This window comes from Strix uralensis, chromosome 36 (assembly GCF_047716275.1).
Source record: "Strix uralensis isolate ZFMK-TIS-50842 chromosome 36, bStrUra1, whole genome shotgun sequence".
Classification (NCBI taxonomy): Eukaryota; Metazoa; Chordata; class Aves; order Strigiformes; family Strigidae; genus Strix; species Strix uralensis.
In genome coordinates, this window is record NC_134007.1 from 2,018,229 (window position 1) to 2,042,086 (window position 23,858).

Sequence of the window (23,858 nt, forward strand, 5' to 3'; positions counted from 1 at the left end):
CCCTATACCCCCTATACCCTATAGATTCTCCCTGATCCCTATACCCCCTATATCATATAACCCCCCCAATACCCTATAGATCCCCCAGTCTCTATGACCCCTATACCCTATGGATCCCCCCAGTCCCTATACCCCTCTATACCATATAAACCCTCCCAGTCCCCATACCCCCCATACCCTATAGATCCCCCCAGCCCCTACACCCTACAGATCCCCCCAGTCCCTACACACCCCTATACCCTATAGATCCCCCCAGCCCCTACACCCCTCTACACCCTATAGATCCCCCAGTCCCTACACCCCTCTATACCCTATAGACCCCCCAGCCCCTACACACTAGAGATCCCCCCACTCCCTACACCACCCTATAGATCCCCCCAGCCCCTACACACCCCTCTATACCCTATAGATCCCCCCAGCCCCTACACCCCTCTACACCCTATAGACCGCCCAGCCCCTACACCCTATAGATCCCCCCAGTCCCTACACTCCCCTACACCCTATAGACCCCGCCCATCCCCTACACCCTATAGATCCCCCCAGCCCCTACACCCTATAGATCCCCCCAGTCCCTACACACCCCTCTATACCCTATAGATCCCCCCAGCCCCTACACCCTATAGACCGCCCAGCCCCTACACCCTATAGATCCCCCCAGTCCCTACACACCCCTATACCCTATAGATCCCCCCAGTCACTACACCCTATAGACCCCCCCCAGTCCCTACACCACCCTATAGATCCCCCCAGCCCCTACACCCCTCTATACCCTATAGACCCCCCAGCCCCTACACCCTATAGACCGCCCAGCTCCTACACCCTATAGATCCCCCCAGTCCCTACACCACCCTACACCCTATAGACCCCGCCCATCCCCTACACCCTATAGATCCCCCCAGCCCCTACACCCTATAGATCCCCCCAGTCCCTACACACCCCTCTATACTCTATAGACCCCCCAGCCCCTACACCCTAGAGATCCCCCCACTCCCTACACCCTACACCCTATAGACCCCCCCCATTCCCTACACCCCTCTATACCCTATAGACCCTGCCCATCCCCTACACCCTATAGATCCCCCCAGCCCCTACACCCTATAGATCCCCCCAGTCCCTACACACCCCTCTATACCCTATAGATCCCCCAGTCCCTACACCCTATAGACCCCCCCCAGTCCCTACACACCCCTCTATACCCTATAGATCCCCCAGTCCCTACACCACCCTATAGATCCCCCCAGTCCCTACACCCCTCTATACCCTATAGACCCCCCCCAGCCCCTACACCCCTCTATACCCTATAGACCCCCCATCCCCTACACCCTATAGATCCCCCCAGCCCCTACACCCCCCCATACCCTATAGATCAGCCCCTATAGCCCCCCCCCCCATGGCCGGAGCAGTGAGGGGACCCCACGGGTGCTGCTGTCACCAGTTTATTCACCGCCCCCCCCTGGGGACACGCCCCCTCCCCCCCGTGAGGGGGGGGGGGGGGCAGCACCCATGGGTGGCCCTTGGGTGTGAGGGGGGAGGGGCAGCACCCATGGGTGGCCTTGGGGGGGGGGCAGCACCCTTGGGGGGGGGCACGGGGGGGGGGGGGCACCATCTTTGGTACAATGAATTAAAAACAGACCGGGGGGGGGGGGCACCCCCACCCATGGGTGCTACCACATAGAGCTAAGGGGGGGGGGGGGGGGGGAACGCTGAGAACCCCCCCCCAAGGGTAAAGGGGGTGGGGGGGCCCCCCTAAATTGTGGGTGCGCTCCCCCAAAACGGGCGGGTGCCCCTAAAAGAGGTGGGTGCCCCCCCTCGGAGGTCGCAGCCCCCCCCAAAATGGGTGGGTGCTCCCCCCCCCCCCCCAATCACTGGGTGCTCCCTCAAAGGGATGGGTGCCCCCCCCCCCCCCCAAAAGGCAGAACCCCCCCCCCTCAATGTCTGGGTGCCCCCCCCCGGAGGTGGCAGCGCCCCCCCCCTCAAGAGGTAACACCCCCCTAAAAAAGGGTGGGTGCCCCCCCCCCCCCGATTTTCAGCCATTTCCCCCCCCCCTTACCCCAATTCCTACCCGCCCCCCCCAATAATAATTAATAATAATTAATAATAACAATAATAATAATAATAAAGCGCCGCGGGGGGGGGACACACACCGCCGGGGGGGGCTGGGGGGAGCCACGGGGTGCGGGGGGGGGGGGGGGGGGTTGTGTCAAGAGCTGGCGGCCGTACTTTGGGGGACGCCCCCCCCCCCCAAAATGGCCGAGTCCTCGTGATCGGGGCGTCCCCGTAAATGGGGGCCCCCGTACGGGGGGTGGGGGGGTGTCGTGGCCCCCCCCCCCCCCGCCTCCTCCTCCCGCCGTCGATGACATCGTGGTGGCGCTCGCTGTCGTCGTCCCCCCCCCGCCACCTCCTGCCGCCCCCCCGATTGTGCCGCCCCCCCCCCCCGCCTCCGGTGACCCCCCCTCGAGTCCGGAAAATTGGGGGGACAAAGGGGTGACAGTCCGGGTGGTGACGAGGAGGCGGGGGGGGCGGTGGAGGAGGAGGAGGAGGAGGAGGGGGGGGCGGTGGTAGAGGGGGAGGAGGGGGGGGTCCCCCCAAATCCATCCGCTCGCTTAAGGGGACCCCCCCGGGAAGTTGGGGGGCTGGTGGTGGCGGGTGGTGCTGGTGGTGCTGGTGGTGCTGGTGGTGCTGGTGGTGGTGGTGGTGATGGGGGGGGTGGGGGGCTGGGGGGGGCCGTGGGAAAGAAGAGGGGGGGGCGCCCCCCCCTCCTCCTGCTCCTCCTCCTCCTCCTCCTGGCAAAATTGGGGGGGGTTTGGGGGGTCCCAAGGGAGCGAAGGCGTCGCTGACGGTGGCGGGGGCGGCCGGGTCCCCCCCGGGCCAAGGTCGGGGCGGCTGCGTTGGGGGGGCCTGGGGGGACAGAGAGAGAGAGAAAGGGGGGGGTGTTAGATTTGGGGGGGGGTCACGGTGTCCCCAAGGTCCCCACGTCGTGGTTATGGGGTGCCCAAGATGTTCTGGGGGGGTGGAAGGTGGTTATGGGGCCCCCAAGGTCCCCACGTCATGGGTTATGGGGTCCCCAAAGTCTCCAGGTCATGGTCACGAGGTCCCCAAGGTCCCCACGTCATAGTCAGGGGGTCCCCAAGATGTTCTGGGGGGGTGACACGTGGCCATGGGGTCCCCGAGGTCCCCATGTCATGGTTATGGGGTCCCCAAGATGTTTTGGGGAGGTGGCACGTGGTTATGGGGTCCCCAAGGTCTCCAGGTCATGGTCACGAGGTCCTCAAGGTCCCCACGTCATCATCAGGGGGTCCCCAAGATGTTTGGGAGGGTGGCACATGGTTATGGGGACCCCAAGGTCCTCACGTCGTGGTTATGGGGTCCCCAAAATGTTTGGGGGGGGGTGACACGTGGTTATGGGGTGTCCAAAGTCTCCACGTCATGGTCATGAGGTCCCCAAGGTCCCCACGTCATCGTCAGGGGGTCCCCAAGATGTTCTGGGGGGGTGGCACATAGTTATGGGGTCCCCAAGGTCCCCAGGTCATGGTTATGGGGTCCCCGAGAGGTTCTGGGGGGGTGGCACATGGTTATGGGGTCCCCAAGGTCCTCATGTCGTGGTTATGGGGTCCCCAAAATGTTTGGGGGGGGGGGGGGTGACACGTGGTTATGGGGTGTCCAAAGTCTCCAAGTCATGGTCATGAGATCCCCACGGTCCCCATGTCAACATCAGTGTGTCCCCAAGATGTTTTGGGGGGTGGCACGTGGTTATGGGGTCCTCAAAATGTTCTGGGGGGGTGGAAGGTGGTTATGGAGTCCCCAAGGTCCCCACATCATGGTTATGGGGTCCCCAGGGTCCCCACATTGTGGTTATGGGGTGGCCAAAGTCTCCAGGTCATGGTCATGAGGTCCCCAAAGTCCCCATGTCATCATCAGGGTGTCCCCAAGATGTTCTGGGGGGGTGGCACATGGTTATGGGGACCCCAAGGTCCTCACGTCGTGGTTATGGGGTGCCCAAGATGTTCGGGGAGAGGGGGGGGGTGGCACGTGGTTATGGGGTCCCCAAAGTCTCCAGGTCATGGTCACGAGGTCCTCAAGGTCCCCACGTCATCGTCAGGGGGTCCCCAAGATGTTTTGGGGGAGTGGCACATGGTTATGGGGTCCCCAAGATGTACTGGGGGGTGGCACGTGGTTATGGGGTCCCCAAGGTCCCCACATCATGGGTTATGGGGTGGCCAAAGTCTTCAGGTCATGGTCATAAGGTCCCCAAGGTCCCCACGTCATCGTCAGGGGGTCCCCAAGATGTTTTGGGGGGGTGGCACATGGCTATGGGGTCCCCAAGGTCCTCACGTCATGGTTATGGGGTCCCCAAGATGTTCTCGGGGTGGGTGGCACGTGGTTATGGGGTCCCCAAAGTCTCCAGGTCATGGTCATGAGGTCCCCAAAGTCCCCACGTCATCATCAGGGTGTCCCCAAGATGTTCTGGGGGGGTGACACATGGTTATGGGGTCCCCAACTTATGGCCACGAGGTCCTCAAGGTGCCCACCTGGTGGTCATGGGGTCCCCAAGGTCCCCATGTCATCATCAGGGGGTCCCCAAGATCCCCACGTCATGGTCATGGTGTCCCCAAGGTCCTCACCTCATCACCATGGTGTCCCCAAGTTCCCCAACTTATGGCCATGAGGTCCTCAAGGTCCCCACTTGGTGGCCATAGTGTCCCCAGGGTGTCTTGGCTGGGTGACACACAGCCATGGGGTCCCCAAGGTCCCCAACTTATGGCCATGAGGTCCTCGAGGTCCCCATCTCGTGGCTACGGTGTCCCCAAGGTGCCCTGGGTAGGTGGCACAAGGCGTTGGTGTCCCCAGGCTCCCCATCTCATGGCCAACGCAACCTCATGGACTCCAGTGTCCCCAAGGTCCACGTCACCCTCCTGGTGCCACCAGAGGAATCCCGAGGGTCCCCAAGGTCCATGTCACCCTCCCAGTGTCACTAGAAGAGTGCCAAGGGTCCCCAAGGTCCATGTCACCCTCCCGGTGTCACCTGAGGGATCCCAAGTGTCCCCAAGGTCCATGTCACCCTCCCGGTGTCACCTGAGGGATCCCAAGTGTCCCCAAGGTCCATGTCACCCTCCTGGTGTCACCAGAAGGGTCCCAAGAGTCCCCAAGGTCTGTGTCACCCTCCCGGTGTCACCTGAGGGATCCCAAGTGTCCCCAAGGTCCATGTCACCCTCCTGGTGTTGCCAGAGGGGTCCCGAGGGTCCCCAAGGTCCACGTCACCCTCCCGGTGCCACCAGAGGGATCCCGGGAGTCCCCAACCTCCATCCACATCTCCCACCCATGGAACCAAGATGTCTCCAAGGGCCGCGTCTCCCACCTGCCCTGGCCGGGGTTGTCCCCAGAGGGGGGTGGCACCCATGGGTGCCAGGGGCGGTACCTGGGGGCTCTGCATCTCGTAGTCGGCGTGGGGGGGGGCCGCGCTCCCGTAGTAGCGGTTGCTGTAGCGGTAGCTGCGGTTGTCGTTGGAGGAGCCGCTGGAGCCACCTGAGGGGGTACAACGGGGGCATCAGAGGTGGTGGCCTGCGATGGGGAGGTCCCTAAGGGGGGGACTTGGGGCACCCAGGAGATGTCACCCAGGAGGAGGAGGAGATTGGAGGGATGGGGAGGGGACAGGACTGGGGGTGGGGGTGGTTTGGGAGCCACCAGACACTGGGACACGGAGCCTGGTGGGACAAGGATGGATCAGGGACACGACCCAACCCAACGGCCACGTTTTGGGGCACCACGATGAGCTGAGAAGATGGAACCCCAAAGAACATGGAGCCTGGTGGGACAGGGATGGAGATGGGAGATGACCAAGAGCTTGTGGTGGACTTGGGAGCCACCATTGAGCAGGACATGGAGCCTGGTGGGACAACGATGAATCGGGGTCACGACCCAACCCCATGGCCACGTTTTGGGGCACCACGATGACCTGAGAAGATGAAACCCCAGAGAACATGGAGCCTGGTGGGACAGGGATGGAGATGGGAGATGACCAAGAGCTTGTGGTGGACTTGGGAGCCACCGTCAAGTGGGACATGGAGCCTGGTGGGACGAGGATGGACATGGGACAAAACCAAACCATGTTTTGGGGCACCACGATGACCTGAGAAGATGAAACCCCAAAGAACATGGAACATGGTGGAACATGGATGGAAATGGGAGATGACCAAGAGCTTGTGGTGGACTTGGGAGCCACAATCCAGCAGGACATGGAGCCTGGTGGGACAACAATGGATCGGGGTCACGACCCAACCCCATGGCCACGTTTTGGGGCACCACGATGACCTGAGAAGATGAAACCCCAGAGAACATGGAGCCTGGTGGGACAGGGATGGGGATGGGAGATGACCAAGACCATGTGGTGGCCTTGGGAGCCACCATCCAGCAGGACATGAGCCTGGTGGGACAATGACAGATCTGGGAGAGGATTGAGGCCCATGGCCACGTTTTGGGGCACCATGATGACCTGAGGAGATGGAACCGCAGAGAACATGGAGCCTGGTGGGACAGGGATGGAAATGGGAGATGACCAAGAGCTTGTGGTGGACTTGGGAGCCACCATTGAGCAGGACACGGAGCCTGGTGGGACAAGGATGGATCAGGGACACGACCCAACCCCATGGCCACGTTTTGGGGCCCTACGATGAGCTGAGAAGATGGAACCGCAGAGAACATGGAGCCCAATGGGACAGGGATGGAGATGGAGAGGACCAAGAGCTTGTGGTGGCCTTGGGAGCCACCATCCAGCAGGACATGGAGCCTGGTGGGACAACGATGGATCGGGGTCGCAACCCAACCCCATGGCCACGTTTTGGGGCACCATGATGACCTGAGAAGATGAAACCCCAGAGAACATGGAGCCTGGTGGGACAGGGATGGAGATGGAGAGGACCAAAAGCTTGTGGTGGCCTGAAGAACCACCATCCAGCAGGACATGGAGCCTGGTAGGACAATGATAGCTCTGGGACACGACCCAACCACATGGCTACATTTTGGGGCACCATTATGACCTGAGAAGATTGAACCCCAGAGAACACGGAGCCTGGTGGGACAAGGATGAAAATAGGAGAGGACCAAGAGCTTCTGGTGGCCTTGGGAACCACCATCTAGAAACACATTGAGCTTGTGGTGGGACAGGGATGGAGATGGGAGATGACCAAAACCACGTGGTGGCCTTGGGAGCCACTATCCAGCAGGACATGAGCCTGGTGGGACAATGACAGATCTGGGAGAGGATTGAGGCCCATGGCCACATTTTGGGGCACCACGATGACCTGAGGAGATGGAACCACAGAGAACATGGAGCCTGGTGGGACAGGGATGGAGATGGAGAGGACCAAGAGCTTGTGGTGGCCTTGGGAGCCACCATTGAGCAGGACACGGAGCCTGGTGGGACAAGGATGGATCAGGGACACGACCCAACCCCATGGCCACGTTTTGGGGCCCTACGATGAGCTGAGAAGATGGAACCGCAGAGAACATGGAGCCCAATGGGACAGGGATGGAGATGGGAGAGGACCAAGAGCTTGTGGTGGCCTTGGGAGCCACCATCCAGCAGGACATGGAGCCTGGTGGGACAACGATGGATCGGGGTCGCGACCCAACCCCATGGCCACGTTTTGGGGCACCACGATGACCTGAGAAGATGAAACCCCAGAGAACATGGAGCCTGGTGGGACAGGGATGGAGATGGGAGATGACCAAGAGCTTGTGGAGGCCTTGGGAGCCACCATCCAGCAGGACATTGAGCTTCTGGTGGGACAACGATGGCTCTGGGACACAACCCAACCCAACAGCCACGTTTTGGGGCCCCACGCTGCCCCAGAAGTCCAACCCCTGTCACATCCCAGCACCCCAAAGCCCAGGGGGGTGGTTTTGGGGTCCCTACCCGAGCTGGAGATGGAGCTGGTGGTGCTGGTGCTGTGGCTGTGCTCCATGGCCGGGCTGGTGGAGGTGCTGTTGCTGGTGTTGGTACCTTCATCGTTGGTTTTCTTGAAGAAGTTGTGTTGGAGAGCGTAAAAGGGGGTGATGCGACTTCGGGGTTCGTAGTCCAACATCCGTAACACCAAGTCCTTGAACTTCAGGTAGTCGGAGGGCGCGTGGCCCTGTTCCCCCGCCCGGCGGCCACCCGGGCCACCGCTCTCCACCCCCAGCACCTCGTGGAGTCGGCGCGTCCCCGGCACCTTGTACTCCTGGGAGGGGACAGAGGCGGGGTGGGGTGGGGGGAGGTTCTTGGAGGGGGGATCTGATGGTTTGGGGGGGGTCCTTGGGGGAAGATCTGATGGGTTTGGGGACGGATCTGAGGGATTTGGGGATCCTTGGGGGAGATCTGAGGGGTTTGGTGGGTCCTTGGGGGCAGATCTGATGGGTTGGGGGGGGGGTTCTTGGGGGGTATCTGAGGGATTTGGGGATCCTTGGGGAGATCTGATGGTTTGGGGGGGGCCCTGGGGGGGAGATGTGAAGAGTTTGGGGATAGATCTGAGGGGTTTGGGGGTCCTTGGGGGGATCTGATGGGTTGGGGGGGTTCTTGGGGGGGTATCTGAGGGATTTGGGGGTCCTTGGGGGGATCTGATGGTTTGGGGGGGCCCTCGGGGGAGATATGAGGAGTTTGGGGGCATATCTGAGGGGTTGGGGGGTCCTTGGGGGAGATCAGATGGTTGTGGGGGGCTTGGGGGGAAATCTGAGGGGTTTGGTGGGTCCTTGGGGGGATCTGATGGTTTGGGGGGGTTCTTGGGGGGTATCTGAGGGGTTTGGGGGTCCTTGGGGGAGATATGATGGATTTGGGGGGAAATCTGAGGGGTTTGGGGGTCCTTCGGCGGAATCTGATGGGTTTGGGGGGAGACCTGAGGGATTTGGGGGTCCTTGGGGAGATCGGATAGTTGGGGGGGGGGCTTGGGGGGAAATCTGAGGGGTTTGGGGGTCCTTGGGGGAGCTCTGAGGGGTTTGGTGGGTCCTTGGGGGGGGATCTGATGGTTTGGGGACAGATCTGAGGGATTTGGGGATCCTTGGGGGATCTGATGGTTTGGGGGGGGCCCTGGGGGGGAGATATGAGGAGTTTGGGGATAGATCTGAGGGGTTGGGGGGTCCTTGGGGGGATCTGATGGGTTGGGGGGGCCCTCGGGGGAGATATGAGGAGTTTGGGGGCATATCTGAGGGGTTGGGGGGTCCTTGGGGGGATCTGATGGGTTGGGGGGGTTCTTGGGGGGTATCTGAGGGGTTTGGGGGGAGAACTGAAGGATTTGGGGGTCCCCAGGAGAAGGACAGGAAGTTTTGGGGGTCCCTGAGGGGAAACTGAGGGTTTGGGGGGGTCCTTGAGGGGAGATCTGAGGAGTTTGGGGGGAAATCGGAGGGGTTTGGGGGTTCCCAGGTAAGGGAAAGGGGTCTGGGGGGGCCTTGGAGGCCCTGATGGGATACTGGGCTATACTGGGAGGCCCTGAAAGGCAACAGGGCCATACTGGGAGGGACTGGGATACACTGGGACATCCGGGGAGGCACCAAGAACCGAGTGGAGCTTGGGAGGTTCTGAAGATCCACTGGGCCATACTGGGAGGTCCTGAGAGCTACTGGGCCACACTGGGAGGTCCTAAAAGGTTACTGGGCCATACTGGGAGGCACTGGGATACAAATCAGAGCCATTGGAACATCCTTGAGGCACCAAGAAGCGACTGAGCGGAGCTTGGGAGGTTCTGAAGATCTACTGGGCCATACTGGGAGATCCTGAGGGCTACTGGGCCATACTGGGAGGTCCTAAAGGACTACTGGGCCATACTGGGAGGTCCTAAAAGGTTACTGGGCCATACTGGGAGGCACTGGGATACAATTCAGAGACATTGGAACATCCTTGAGGCACCAAGAACCAACTGAGTGGAGCTTGGGAGGTTCTGAAGATCCACTGGGCCGTACTGGGAAGTCCTGAGGGCTACTGGACCATACTGGGAGGTCCTAAAGGGCTACTGGGCCATACTGGGAGGTCCTAAAAGGTTACTGGGCCATACTGGGAGGTCCTAAAAGGTTACTGGGCCATACTGGGAGGCACTGGGATACAAATCAGAGCCATTGGAACATCCTTGAGGCACCAAGAACCAACTGAGTGGAGCTTGGAAGGTTCTGGAGATCTACTGGACTCTACTGGGAGGTCCTGAGGGCTACTGGGCCATACTGGGAGGCCCTAAAGACCTACTGGTTCATACTGGTGCATACTGGGAGGTCCTAAAGGGTTACTGGGTCATACCGGGATACAATTCGGAGCCATTGGAACATCCTTGAGGCACCAAGAACCAACTGAGTGGAGCTTGGGAGGTTCTGGAGATCTACTGGGCTGTACTGGGAGGTCCTGAGGGCTACTGGGCCATACTGGGAGGCCCTAAAGGCCTACTGGTTCATACTGGTGCATACTGGGAGGTCCTAAAGGGCTACTGGGTCATACTGGGATACAATTCAGAGCCATTGGAACATCCTTGAGGCACCAAGAACCAACTGAGTGGAGCTTGGGAGGTTCTGAAGATCCACTGGGCCATACTGGGAGGTCCTGAAACTCTTACTGGTCCATACTGGGAGGGTCCCGCTCACCTTCTTGCTCTCCTTGTTCCTCTTGAGGGCCCACCCCCCTTCTGGCAGCTTCTCAAAGTACTTCCGGGCTTTGGGGGCCTGGTCCAGCATGTGGGGGGGGGGCAGCCCCAGCACCTCCACGATCCGGTTCATCTGGTCGGCCTGGGGACGGGGGGGGACGTCACCGCTGTCCCCAAGGCCACCGGGGTCCCCAAGGCCACCCTCCACCCCCCCAGTGACGTCCATGGTATCCCCAAGGCCACCCAACTTCCTGGGAAAAGGGGATGTGGCAACCTCGAGGCCACCAGCATGGTGGTCCTCCAACATGGGTCAAGGACATGGATGTCCCCAAGGCCACCTCGGTCTTGTCATGATGTCCCCAAGGTCCCCAAGGCCACCTCGGTCTTGTCACAATGTCCCCAAGGTCCCCAAGGCCACCTTGGCCCTGCCCAGGACATCCCTGATGTCCCCAACGCCAGCTCGGTCTTGTCACAATGTCCCCAAGGACCCCAAGGCCACCTCGGCCCTGCCAGGACATCCTTGATGTCCCCAAGGCCACTTCGGCATTGTCACGATGTCCCCAAGGCCACCTCGGCCCTGCCCAGGACATCCCTGATGTCCCCAAGGCCACCCCAGCCTTGTCACAATGTCCCCAAGGCCACTTTGACCCTCTCAGGGGTGTCCCCAGGCTCCCCAAGGCCACCCAGGGATGTCCCTGGGGACTCACCCTACCTATGGCACCAAAGCCACCCCCCTCCCCCCGCCTCGGCGCTTCCAGGGTGCACCCCCCTCCAGGTCTGGCCCCGCCCCTTTTCCCAGGAGACCCCGCCCACCTCAACAGGCCACACCCCCTCCTTAAACCCCGCCCACCCCAGTGCCACCCCTTAAAGGGACACTCCTCAATTCGCACCTCCCCCAGCTCCGACCCCCCCAAGCCCCGCCCTCACCCCAGGCCACGCCCCCTCCCCCAACAGGCCACGCCCCCTCCCCAAGCCCCGCCCACCCCAGTGCCACCCCTTAAAGACACACTCCTCAATTTACACCTCCCCCAGCTCTGACCTCACCTTAACCCCTGCCTTCCCCCCCCATGGCCCCGCCTCCTCTCCCAGCAGGCCCCGCCCACCCTCCCCAAGCCCCGCCCACCTCATTAGCACCGCTGAAGAGGGGCTCGCCCGTGTGCATCTCCACCAGGATGCAGCCCAGGGACCACATGTCGATGGCCAGGTCGTAGGGCAGCCCCAGCAGCACCTCGGGGGAGCGGTAGAAGCGGCTCTGGATGTACTGGTAGATCTGGGGAGAGAGAGGGGCGGGGCGTCAGCGGGGGAGGGGGCGGGGCCAAGCCGGGGGGGCGGGGCCACGAGGGGGAGGCGGGAGAGCCCCCCCCCCAGGTGACAGCAGGGGGGTTGTGTGTGTGTGTGTGTTTAAAAAGGGGCGGGGTTACCGCCCAAGGGGGGTGGCTAGAGCGCAGGGGGCGGGGCTTGACACAGAAGGGGCGGGGCTTGACACAGAAGGGGTGGGGCTTGACACAAGCGGGCGGGGCTTAAAACACCCCGTCTCAAATGGGGGTGGTGGTGTCTGCTGCAGGCTGGGGGCGGGGCCAAAGCAGGGGGTGTGGCTTCATACGGGGGGCGGGGCTTAGGGATTTAGGGGGCGTGTCTTTGTGTAGGGGGCGGGGCTTATGGGGGGGCGGGATTGGTGCGTCATGGCTCCTAGGGGCTGGACTCTGTGTCCAGGGGGTGGGGCTTATGGGCCAAGGGGGTGGAGCCTAATCAAGAGGGCGTGTCCTTACGACATGTGGGCGGGGCTTATTGCGCCGGGGGGGGGGCTTACTGCTCCACAGCCCTAAGAGACCCAACTGTAGGCGGGTCTTCCTGGCAAGGGGCGTGTCCTTACAGCCGGGGGGGGAGGGGCTTATGGGCCAAGGGGGTGGAGCCAAGGCAAGGGGCGTGTCCTTGTGACATGTGGGCGGGGCTTATCGCGCCAGGGGGCGGGGCTTACTGCTCCACAGCCCTAAAGGCACCCGAGGAAGGACTCAGCATCCTGGGGGCGGGGCTTATGGGCCAAGTGGGTGGAGTCAAGGCAAGGGGCGTGTCCTTATGGCATGTGGGCGGGGCTTATCGCGCCAGGGGGCGGGGCTTAGTGCTCCACAGCCCTAATAGACCCAACTGTAGGCGGGTCTTCTTGGCAAGGGGTGTGTTCTTACAGCCGGGGGCGGGGCTTATGGGCCAAGGGGGTGGAGCCAAGGCAAGGGGCGTGTCCTTGTGACATGTGGGCGGGGCTTACCGCGCCAGGGGGCGGGGCTTACTGCTCCACAGCCCTAAAGGCACCCGAGGAAGGACTCAGCATCCTGGGGGCGGGGCTTATGGGCCAAGTGGGTGGAGTCAAGGCAAGGGGCGTGTCCTTATGGCATGTGGGCGGGGCTTATAGCGCCAGGGGGCGGGGCTTAGTGCTCCACAGCCCTAATAGACCCAACTGTAGGCGGGTCTTCTTGGCAAGGGGTGTGTTCTTACAGCCGGGGGGGAGGGGCTTATGGACCAAGGGGGTGGAGCCAAGGCAAGGGGTGTGTCCTTGTGACATGTGGGCGGGGCTTATCGCGCCAGGGGGCGGGGCTTACTGCTCCACAGCCCTAAAGGCACCCGAGGAAGGACTCAGCATCCTGGGGGCGGGGCTTACGGGCCCAGTGCGTGGAGTCAAGGCAAGGGGCGTGTCCTTGTGACATGTGGGCGGGGCTTATCGCGCCAGGGGGAGGGGCTTGGTGCTCCACAGCCCTAAAGGCACCCAAGGAAGGACTCGGCCTCTGGGGGGTGGGGCTTATGGGCCCAGGGGGCGGAGCCAAATCAAGGGGGCATGTCCTTGTGGCATGTGGGCGGGGCTTATCGTGCCAGGGGGTGGGGCTTACTGCTCCATAGCCCTACAGGCACCCAAGGAAGGACTCAGCATCCTGGGGGCGGGGCTTACGGGCCCAGTGGGTGGAGTCAAGGCAAGGGGCGTGTCCTCATGGCATGTGGGCGGGGCTTGTTCCTCCAGGGGTGGGGCTTAGTGCTCCACAGCCCTACAGGCACCCAAGGAAGGACTCAGCATCCCGGGGGGCGGGGCCTCCGGGGGCCAGGAGGCGGAGCCAACGGGAGCGGGCGCGTCCTCCGCGGGCACCTCACCCTCTGTCCGAGCTGACAGGAGCTGCCAAAATCGACGATTTTGACGGCGGAACGTTTGGGGTTGCAGAGGAGGATGTTCTCGGGTTTGAGGTCGCAGTGGATGATGCTGAGCTCGGGGGTGGCGAGGAAGAGGAGGGCGGCGCAGAGCTGCTGGGCGAACTTGCGGGTGAGGTTGAGGGAGACGCCGCGGAAGTTGGTGTTGCGCAGGAGGTCGTAGAGGTTGTAGGAGAGGAGCTCGAAGGCCAGGCAGAGGTGGTTGCGGAACATGAAGTGGCGCTTCAGGTGCACTGCAGGGGCGGGGGGGGAAAATGGGGGGCGGTGAGGGGGGGCGCTGAGGGGAAAGGGGGGTGCTCGGGGGGGTGGGGGTGCTTAGGGGGCAGGGGTTGGCCTCAGGGTCCCTCCGTGGGGGGAGATGGGGATGGTGTCCTGCCCCAGAGATAGGGGCTGGGGGGGTGGAGCCCCCCACGCGTGCCCCCCAAGTGTGTCCCCCAAGCATGCCCCCATGTGCCCCACAAGCGAGCCCAAGCGACTTCCCCAAGCAACCCCAAGCGAGCCCCCCAAGCGTGCCCCCAACATGTGCCTCAGTGTGCCCCCCGTGTGTGACCCCCAAGCGAGCTGAAGCGTGCCCCCCAAGCGTGCCCCCAAGCGAGCCCAAGCATGTTCCCCAAGCGAGCCCCCCACATATGCCCCCTAAGTGAGCCCAAGTGTGCCCCCCAAGTGAGCCCAAGCGAGCCCCCCAAGTGAGCCCCAGCATACCCCCAAGTGAGCCCCCAAGTGTGTTCCCCAAGCGAGCCCCCCATGTATGCCCCCTAAGTGAGCCCAAGTGTGTCCCCCAAGCGAGCCCAAGCAAGCCCCCCAAGCGAGCCCCTCACGTATGCCCCCAAGTGAGCCCAAGTGAGCCCCCCAAGTGAGCCCCAGCATACCCCCAAGTGAGCCCCCCAAGTGTGCCCCCCAAGCGAGCCCAAGCGAGTCCCCCAAGCGAGCCCCAGCATACCCCCAAGTGAGCCCAAGTGTGCCCCCCAAGCGAGCCCCCCATGTATGCCCCCTAAGTGAGCCCAAGTGTGCCCCACAAGTGAGCCCAAGTGTGTCCCCCAAGTGAGCCCAAGCAAGCCCCCCAAGCGAGCCCAAGTGTGCCCCCCAAGCGAGCCCAAGTGTGCCCCCCAAGTGAGCCCAAGCAAGCCCCCCAAGCGAGCTCAAGTGAGCCCCCCAAGTGAGCCCCAGCATACCCCCAAGTGAGCCCAAGTGTGCCCCCACAAGCGAGCCCAAGTGTGCCCCCCAAGCGAGCCCAAGTGTGCCCCCCAAGTGAGCCCAAGCGAGCCCCCCAAGCGAGCCCCAGCATACCCCCAAGCGAGCCCCCCAAGCGAGCCCCAGCATGCCCAGGTGTGCCCCCCACATGTACCCCCCAAGCGAGCCCAAGCGAGCCCCCGCGCGCCCCACTGACCGATGTAATACTTCATCTCGGTGTGGTGCTGGTTCATCAGCTGCAGCAGCCGCAGCTCGATCTGCGCCTGGTTCAGAAACGCTTTCTTGTTCTTGATGATTTTAATGGCCACCCACTCCTGCGCCTGGTGGTCGTAGGCCTTCACCACCTGCGGGGGGGGGACGGGGCACGTGGGTTGGGGGAGCAGGGGCACCCCAAAACTGGGGGGGACACCCCGAAAATGGAGGGGGGGGTCCCAAGAGGGTGCAGGGACCACAGGGAGGAACCTGGAGGGAGATGGGGGGTGCAGGGGGGACGCCCTGGTGAATCTGGGGTGATTTGGGAGGGATATGGGGGACCCCAAGACTTGCAGGGGCACCCCAAAGGTGTTGGGGGGACCCCAAGAATGGGGGGGGTCCCAAGAGGGTGCAGGGACCCCCAGGGAGGAACCTGGAGGGAGATGGGGGGCACAGGGGGGATGCCCTGGTGAATCTGGGGTGATTTGGGAGGGATATGGGGGACCCCAAGACTTGCAGGGGCACCCCAAAGGTGTTGGGGGGACCCCAAGAATGGGGGGGGTCCCAAGAGGGTGCAGGGACCCCCAGGGAGGAACCTGGAGGGAGATGGGGGGCACAGGGGGGATGCCCTGGTGAATCTGGGGTGATTTGGGAGGGATATGGGGGACCCCAAGACTTGCAGGGGCACCCCAAAGGTGTTGGGGGGACCCCAAGAATGGGGGGGGGGGTCCCAAGAGGGTGCAGGGACCCCCAGGGAGGAACCTGGAGGGAGATGGGGGGTGCAGGGTGCACGCCGTGGTGAATCTGGGGTGATTTGGGAGGGATATGGGGGATCCCAGGGGCACCCCAAGACTTGCATGGGCACCCCAAAAGGGTTGGGGGGACCCCAAGAATGGGGGGGGGGGGTCCCAAGAGGGTGCAGGGACCACAAGGAGGAACCTGGAGGGAAATGGGGGGTGCAGGGGGGACGCTCTGGTGAATCTGGGGTGATTTGGGAGGGATATGGGGGACCCCAAGACCTGCATGGGCACCCCAAAAGGGTTGAGGGGACCCCAAGAATGGGGGGGGGGGTCCCAAGAGGGTGCAGGGACCCCAGGGAGGAACCTGGAGGGAGATGGGGGGCGCAGGGGGGACGCCGTGGTGAATCTGGGGACCCCGCAGGTGATTTGGGAGGGATATGGGGGACCCCAAGACTTGCACGGGCACCCCAAAGGTGTTGGGGGGACCCCAAGAATGGGGGGGGGGTCCCCAAGAGGGTGCAGGGACCCCAGGAAGAAACCTGGTGGGACATGGAGGGTGCAGGGTGGACGCCCTGGTGAATCTGGGGTGATTTGGGAGGGATATGGGGGACCCCAAGACTTGCAGGGGCACCCCAAAGGTGTTGGGGGGACCCCAAGAATGGGGTGAGACCCCAAGAATGGCAGGGGCACCCCAGGGATGAACCTGGAGGGAAATGGAGGACTGGGGGTGCAGGAGGAACATCCCCGAGGGGACCCCAAGACTCTCAGGGAACCCCAGGGCTTTCAGAGGGACCCCAACGATGCTCCGGGAGACCCCAACAATGCTGTGGAGACCCCAGGGATGGATCTAAAGGAAAATGGAGTATGGGGGTGCAGCGGGGACACCCCAGTGACAGTTTGGGGACCCCGAGGGGACCCCAGGACTTTCAGGAGGACCCCAGGGATGCTGTGGGGAACCCCAAGGATGCTCTGGGGACCCCAGGGATGAACCTGAAGGGAAACGGAGGATGGGGGTGGAGCGGGGACACCCCAGTGACAGTTTGGGGACCCCAAGGGGACCCCAAGACTGTCAGGGGGACCCCAGGACTTTCAGAGGCACCCCAGGGATGCTCTGGGGACCCCAGGAATGCTCTGGGAGACCCCAGGGAGGGATCTAAAGGAAAATGGATTATGGGGGTGCAGGGGGAACACCCCAGTGACAGTTTGGGGACTCCAAGAGGACCCCAGAACTGTCAGAGGGACCCCAGAACTGTCAAAGAGACCCCAAGGATGCTCTGGGGACCCCAGGGATGCTCTTAGGTGACCCCAAAAATGCTGCAGAGACCTCAGGGAGGAACCTGAAGGGAAATGAAGGATGGGGGTGCAGGGGGGACACCCTGGTGACAGTTTGGGGACCCCGAGGGGACCCCAGGACTTTCAGAGGGACCCCAGGGATGCTGTAGGGACCCCCAAAGATACTCTGGGGACCCCAGTGATGCTCTGGGAGACCCCAGGGATGAACCTGAATGGAAACGGAGGATGGGGGTGGAGCGGGGACACCCCAGTGACAGTTTGGGGACCCCAAGACTGTCAGGGGGACCCCAGGACTTTCAGAGGCACCCCAGGGATGCTCTGGGGACCCCAGGAATGCTCTGGGAGACCCCAGGGAGGGATCTAAAGGAAAATGGATTATGGGGGTGCAGGGGGAACACCCCAGTGACAGTCTGGGGATTCCGAGGGGACCCCAGGACTTTCAGAGGGACCCCAGGGATGCTGTAGGGACCCCCAAAGATGCTCTGGGGACCCCAGTGATGCTCTGGGAGACCCCAGGGATGAACCTGAAGGGAAACGGAGGATGAGGGTGGAGCGGGGACACCCCACTGACAATTTGGGGACCCCCAGGGACCCCCCCGACCTGGCCGAAGGAGCCCTTGCCGATGAGGGAGTCGATCTCGTAGCGATCCAGCCAGCGCTCGCCGCTGCGGACGATGTAGTCGTGGTTGTCGTCGTCGTAGCCCTCGTTGCAGAGGCGTCGCTCCTTCTTGGTGCCGGCGTCCTCGGGGGGCCCCTGCTGCGCCCGACGCTTCTTCTTGGCGTAGTAAACCTGGGGGAGGGGGTGGGGGGCATAAAAAAGGGGGGACACGCACGCGTGGGAGATGGGCGGGGGGATTTGGGGGGGTCGGTGGGGGGGGATTTGGGTAGGTGGGAGGAGATTTGGAGGGGCAGGGGGGATTTGGGGGGCTGTGGGGGGGTCAGTAGAGGGGTTTGGGGGGATGTGGGAGGCTGGGGGGGGGATTTGGGGGGTCGGTGGGGGGGATTTGGAGGGATGTAAGAGGATGGTGGGGGGATTTGGGGGGTCAGTGGGAGGATTTGGGGGGACATGGGAGGCTGATAGGGACATTTGGGGGGTCGGTGGGGGGATGTGGGAGGCTGGTGGGGGGATTTGGGGTGTCAGGGGGGGATTTGGGGGGATGTAAGAGGCTGGTGGGGGGATTTGAGGGGGTGTGGGAGGATGGTGGGGGGATGTGGGGGGCTGGTGGGGGGATTTGGGGTGTCAGGGGGGATTTGGGGGGATGTGGGGGCTGGTGGGGGGATTTGGGGCGTCAGGGGGGATTTGGGGGGATGTGGGAAGTCACTGGGGGAATTTGGGGGGTCAGTGGGGGGATGTGGGGGGCTGGTGGGGGGATTTGGGGGGATGTGGGAAGTCACTGGGGGGATTTGGGGGGTCAGGGGGGGGATGTGGGGGGCTGTGGGAGGTCATTGGAGGGATTTGGGAGGTCAATGGAGGGATGTGGGGGGTCGGTGGGGGGTCGGTGGGGGGATTTGGGAGGCTGATGGGGGGATTTGGGGGGGTGTGGGGCAGTGACGGGGGATGTGGGGGGGGCAGGGGGGGATTTGGGGGGACGTGGGAGGTTCTCCTACAGCACCCACGGGTGCCAGACACCCCCCCAGGGGAGATCTACCCCTCCCAGAGCACCCATGGGTGAAAAACACACCCCCCCAGGGGAGATCTACCCCTCCCAGAGCACCCATGGGTGACAAACACCTCTCTGTAGAGGATCTTTACCCCTCCTGGGGCACCCATGGGTGCCAGACACACTCCCCCAGGGGACATCTACCCCTCCTGGGGCACCCATGGGTGCCAAACACACCCCCCCAGGGGACATCTACCCCTCCTAGAGCACCCATGGGTGCCAGACACAACCCCCAGGGGAGATCTACCCCTCCCAGAGCACCCATGGGTGCCAAACACACCCCCCCAGGGGAGATCTACCCCTCCTAGAGCACCCATGGGTGCCAGACACAACCCCCAGGGGAGATCTACCCCTCCCAGAGCACCCATGGGTGACAAACACACCCCTCCCAGGGGAGATCTACCCCTCCCAGAGCACCCATGGGTGACAAACACACCCCTCCTAGGGGACATCTACCCCTCCTAGAGCACCCATGGGTGACAAACACTCCCCCCCAGGGGAGATCTACCCCTCCTGGGGCACCCATGGGTGACAAACACCTCTCCATAAAGGGCCTTTACCCCTCCTGGAGCACCCCCGGGTGCCAGAAACCCCCCCCCCAAGACCCCCCGGGGGGGTGCACCCATGGGTGCTGGCACCCACCGCTGACCTCATTGATGTGCTTGTAGGTCTTGATGAGGTCGACGGAGAGTTTGCGCAGGGGAGCGCTCCCCGCGTCCCGAAAACTCAGGGGGATGCGGCGCTGCAGCAGGCTCAGCTCCGGCAGGATCTGGGGGGGCCACCGGGTTTGGGGGGGGGCACACAGGAATTAGAGGGTCCCCAGGGGGCCCTGGAGCAGCCCTGACCCCCCCCCCGATATCAGCCAAGGGGGTTCTGGGGGTCCTAAGGGGAGGGTGGGGGGGATATAGGGGGCGTTGGGGGGATTGAGGGGGGCCTGGGGGTGCCAGGGGACTCTTGGGGGGGCTGAGAGCTTGTGGGGGGTCCCATTAGGCTCTGGGGGGGCAAGGGGGTGAAGTGGGGGTCCCAGTGGGCTCTATGGGGGGAATTAGGGGGGCTGCGGGGGGTCCCAGTAGGCTCTGGAGGGGGAATTGGGTGAACTGGGAGTCCCAGGGGGTGATATGGGGGGGAACTGGGGTGAAGTGGGGGTCCCAGTGGGCTCTATAGGGGGGAACTGGGGGTCCCAGTGGGCTCTATAGGGGGGAACTGGGGGTCCCAGTGGGCTCTATCGGGGGATATGGGGGGAATTAGGGGGTCTGGGGGGGGTCCCAGTAAGCTCGGGGGGGGGAATTGGGTGAACTGGGTGTCCCAGTGGGCTCTATTGGGGGAACTGGGGGGAACTGGGCGTCCCAGTGGGCTCTATGGGGGGGGAACTGGGGTGAACTGGGGGTCCCAGTGCATCTATGAGAGGATACAGGGTGAACTGGTGGGACTGGGAGGAAGAACTGGGGTAAACTGGGGGTGCCAGGGGGCTCTATAGGGGAATATGGGGTGAACCGGGGGCACTGGGAGGGTGAACTGGGGGTCCCAGGGGGCTTTCGGGGGGTCCCAAGGGTCCCTATGTCCCCCCCTGGGGGGTCCCAAGGGTCCTAGTGCCCCCCCTACCCCTTCAGGGCTCCCAGGGGTCCTAGTGCCCCCCCACCCCCCATTTCAGGGGTCCCAGGGGTGCCCGTTGTCATGTGTCCCCCCCCTCCCCGGGGGGGGGCCCCCCCCCACCTCATTTTGGGGGTACCTGGGGGGGCTCGGCCATGGGCTGGAGGCTGGCGAAGGGGGCATGGCCGGGCTGGCCCGACATGGTGGGCTCAGAGCGGAACCAAACGCCCGGCCAGGCCGGCCCGGGGCATCCTGTGCTGCGGCCGCGGCTGCCGCCACCTGCGGGGAGAGAGAGGGGGTGGGGGGAGTTAGGGGGAGCCCCCTCAATCTGTCCTGACCCCCCCCCAAACCCCACCACAACCACCCTAAAGATAAGGGAGCTATGCTTGTTTTGACTATCAGTAGGGACCAGAGTGAACGCGCACGACGAGTGCTCCAGGCTCATGAATTAAGAGACAGAAAGATCCGGCGGTCAACCCTCAGTAAGGACCAGAGTAAACGCGCACGATGAATGGCCCAGTCTCATGAATTGGACTCAGAAAGATCGACAGTCAGCCCGCAGTAGGGACCAGAGTGAACGCGCATGATGAACGGCCCAATCTCATTAATCGGAGTGAATAATATCAATGGGTGACCGTCAGTAGGGACAGGAGTGAACGCGTGTAAAATAGAGCCCGATCTCTTGTCTTCAAAAGGACAAAATTAATGTCCAATCGTTAGTAGGGCCCAGAGTGAACGCGCACAAGAAACGGCCAATCTCATCTCTCGGAGTGAACAAACCAGCGTTTGACCATCAGTAGGGCCCAGGGTGAACAGACACTAAACATGGCCCCAGCCATGTTGCATACAGCAGGCACGAGTAACCCTTGGCCATCAGTAGGGCTCAGAGTGAACACACGTAATAAACAGCCCAATCTCATCCCTTAGGGTGGGCAAACCCCAACATTCAACCATCAGTAGGGCCCAGACTGAACGCGCACAAGGAATTACCTCAACCGCAGCCCTCAGAGTGGACAAGACTAGTTCTAGGCCATCAGTAGGGCTCAGAGTGAACAGGCCGGGTGCCCTCCACCCTGCCTGGCCCTTCCCCAAGTGGGTTTTTCCCCCTTGAATCCTCAGTAGGCTCCAGAATCAACAGCCCTCAGTGGGGCCCAGAGTGAACGCGACAAGTGTCCCCCCTTCCATGCCGGGGGGGCAGGGGGAGCCATTTCTGAGCCTTCGGTAGGGTCCAGAGTGAACAGTGTGGGTGCACACAGACCCCCCCACCCCCCCGCCATCAGCAGGGCCCAGAGTGAACACGCCAAGATGGGGGGGGGGGGGGGGGGGGCGGTAGGGACACGACCCGCTCTCTACCTGCCGGCGTTGCCACCCGGCGTCTCCCACCATGGCAACAGGCTTCCCATTGGCTGCCCGCCCTCCCCCGCAGCCAATAGCGAGCCGGCGGCTCTGGCAATGGGCGGAGCCACGGCTGCGAGGGGGGGCGGGGCCTAAAAATCCCCCTCCCGGGTCCTAAACTCCCCGCTCTGTCCTGGGGGGGGGGACACACACACACGACACCCCTAAAGTTGCCCCGGGGGGGGGGGCAGTTGCCCCCCTGGCCCCCAAGTTGCCCCAAGGGGGGAGTAGAAGTCGCCCCCCAAAAACTGTCACCCCCGCCCCCCCCCCCCCCAATCTCCTTGAGGGGCTTGAAGGACCCAGGGCAAACCAGTATGGCCCAGTATGGCCCAGTATGGCTGGGGATGGGACACCGGGGGGGGAACTGGGACGGGACTGGGATGGGACTGGGGGGGAACTGGGACGGGACTGGGATGGGACTGGGATGGGACTGAGACTGGGAGGAACTGGGACGGGACTGGGATGGGACTGAGACTGGGAGGAACTGGGACGGGACTGGGATGGGACTGAGACTGGGAGGAACTGGGATGGGAACTGGGATGGGACTGGGGGGAACTGGGACAGGACTGGGATGGGACTGAGACTGGGAGGAACTGGGACGGGAACTGGGACTGGGGGGAAACTGGGATGGTTCTGGGGAGGAACAGGGATGGGACTGGGATGATGGGGGGGAGAAACTGGGATGAATTGGGACAGGGACTGGGAGAAACTGGGACAGGGTAGGGAGGAAACTGGGATGGGACTGGGGGGAACTGGGACAGGGCCAGGACTGGAATGACCAACCAGTCCTGGGGGGGCCCAAACCAGTATGGAAAAAAACACACCTGTACTGGGCAAACTGGTAGAGCCACACTCATACTGGGAGAACTGGGGGATCCATTACTGGTCCCGGGGAACCCATACTGGTACTGGGGGGGGGGTCATACTGGTCCCGGTGAATCCATACTGGTACTGGGAATCTCATACTGGTACTACGGGGATCATACTGGTCCCAGACAATCCATACTGGTATTGGAGAGACCATACTGGTCTCGGGGAACCTGTACTGGTACTGGGGGGGTCATACTGGTACTGGGGGACCCATACTGGTACTGGGGGGGGCCATACTGGTCCTAGGCAGTCCATAATGGTACTGGGAATCTCATACTGGTACTACGGGGATCATACTGGTCCCAGACAATCCATACTGGTATTGGAGAGACCATACTGGTCCCGGGGAACCCGTACTGGAACTGGGGGGGTCATACTGGTCCCGGGGAATCCATATTGGTACTGGGGGGGCCATACTGGTCCCAGACACTCCATACTGGTATTGGGAGGGTCATACTGGTCCTAGACAGTCCATAATGGTACTGGGAATCTCATACTGGTATTACGGGGATCATACTGGTCCCAGACAATCCATACTGGTATTGGAGAGACCATACTGGTCCCGGGGAATCCATACTGGTACTGGGGGACCCACACTCGTACTGGGAGGGCCACACTCGTACTGGGAGGGCCACACTGGTCCCAGTACCGGTTCCGGGGAGCCCCGAGGGAGCCGGTAACCGCGGCCGCGACACCCCCCCCCTCCCCCCCCCGCCCCCTCCCCGGGCCCGGGGCGAACCGCGAAGCCCCTGAGGGCGCCGCCGGGTCGCGTCAGGACGCGGAGCCCCGGGGCCGGTGGCGGTGCGCGGGCCCGGCGGAGGCCGTGCCCGGGAGGAGGGACAGTCTCACCTGAGGCGGCGGCGCGGGGGCTGGAGCGGGGGCGGAGGCGGCGGCGGGGCCGGGCCGGGGGCGGCGGCGGCGCCCCGGGGATTTCCCAGTAATGCCCGCGGAAAATGGCGGCCACAACAAACCGCCGCCGCCGCCCTCGCCTCTGCGCAGGCGCAGCCCCCGCCCCTCCACCCTCCACCAATCAGCGACCGCGAAGCCGGGCCTCATCATCCAATAGGCGCTGAGGACGGGCTGCTCCTTGCCCCCGCCCTACCGGGTGCGGCGCCTGCGTGTTGCAAGCCCACCGCCCTCCCCGT

General features: G+C 63.1%; 1 protein-coding gene across 1 annotated transcript; it reads right to left on the reverse strand.

The window, feature by feature from the left end:
• Positions 1-2,076: 2,076 nt before the first annotated feature.
• On the reverse strand, positions 2,077-23,682 carry LOC141937041 (dual specificity tyrosine-phosphorylation-regulated kinase 1B-like). The gene is made up of 11 exons (XM_074854449.1): positions 23,563-23,682; positions 20,588-20,727; positions 19,508-19,627; positions 17,799-17,987; positions 15,169-15,316; positions 13,728-14,014; positions 11,716-11,862; positions 10,594-10,734; positions 7,913-8,216; positions 5,417-5,523; positions 2,077-2,898 (listed from the first exon to the last, which is right to left on the reverse strand). The coding sequence occupies exons 2-11, from the start codon at positions 20,648-20,650 to the stop codon at positions 2,092-2,094; spliced, it is 2,313 nt and encodes a 770-aa protein (XP_074710550.1). The 5' UTR covers positions 20,651-20,727; positions 23,563-23,682; the 3' UTR covers positions 2,077-2,091.
• Between the last annotated feature and the right edge of the window lie 176 nt (positions 23,683-23,858).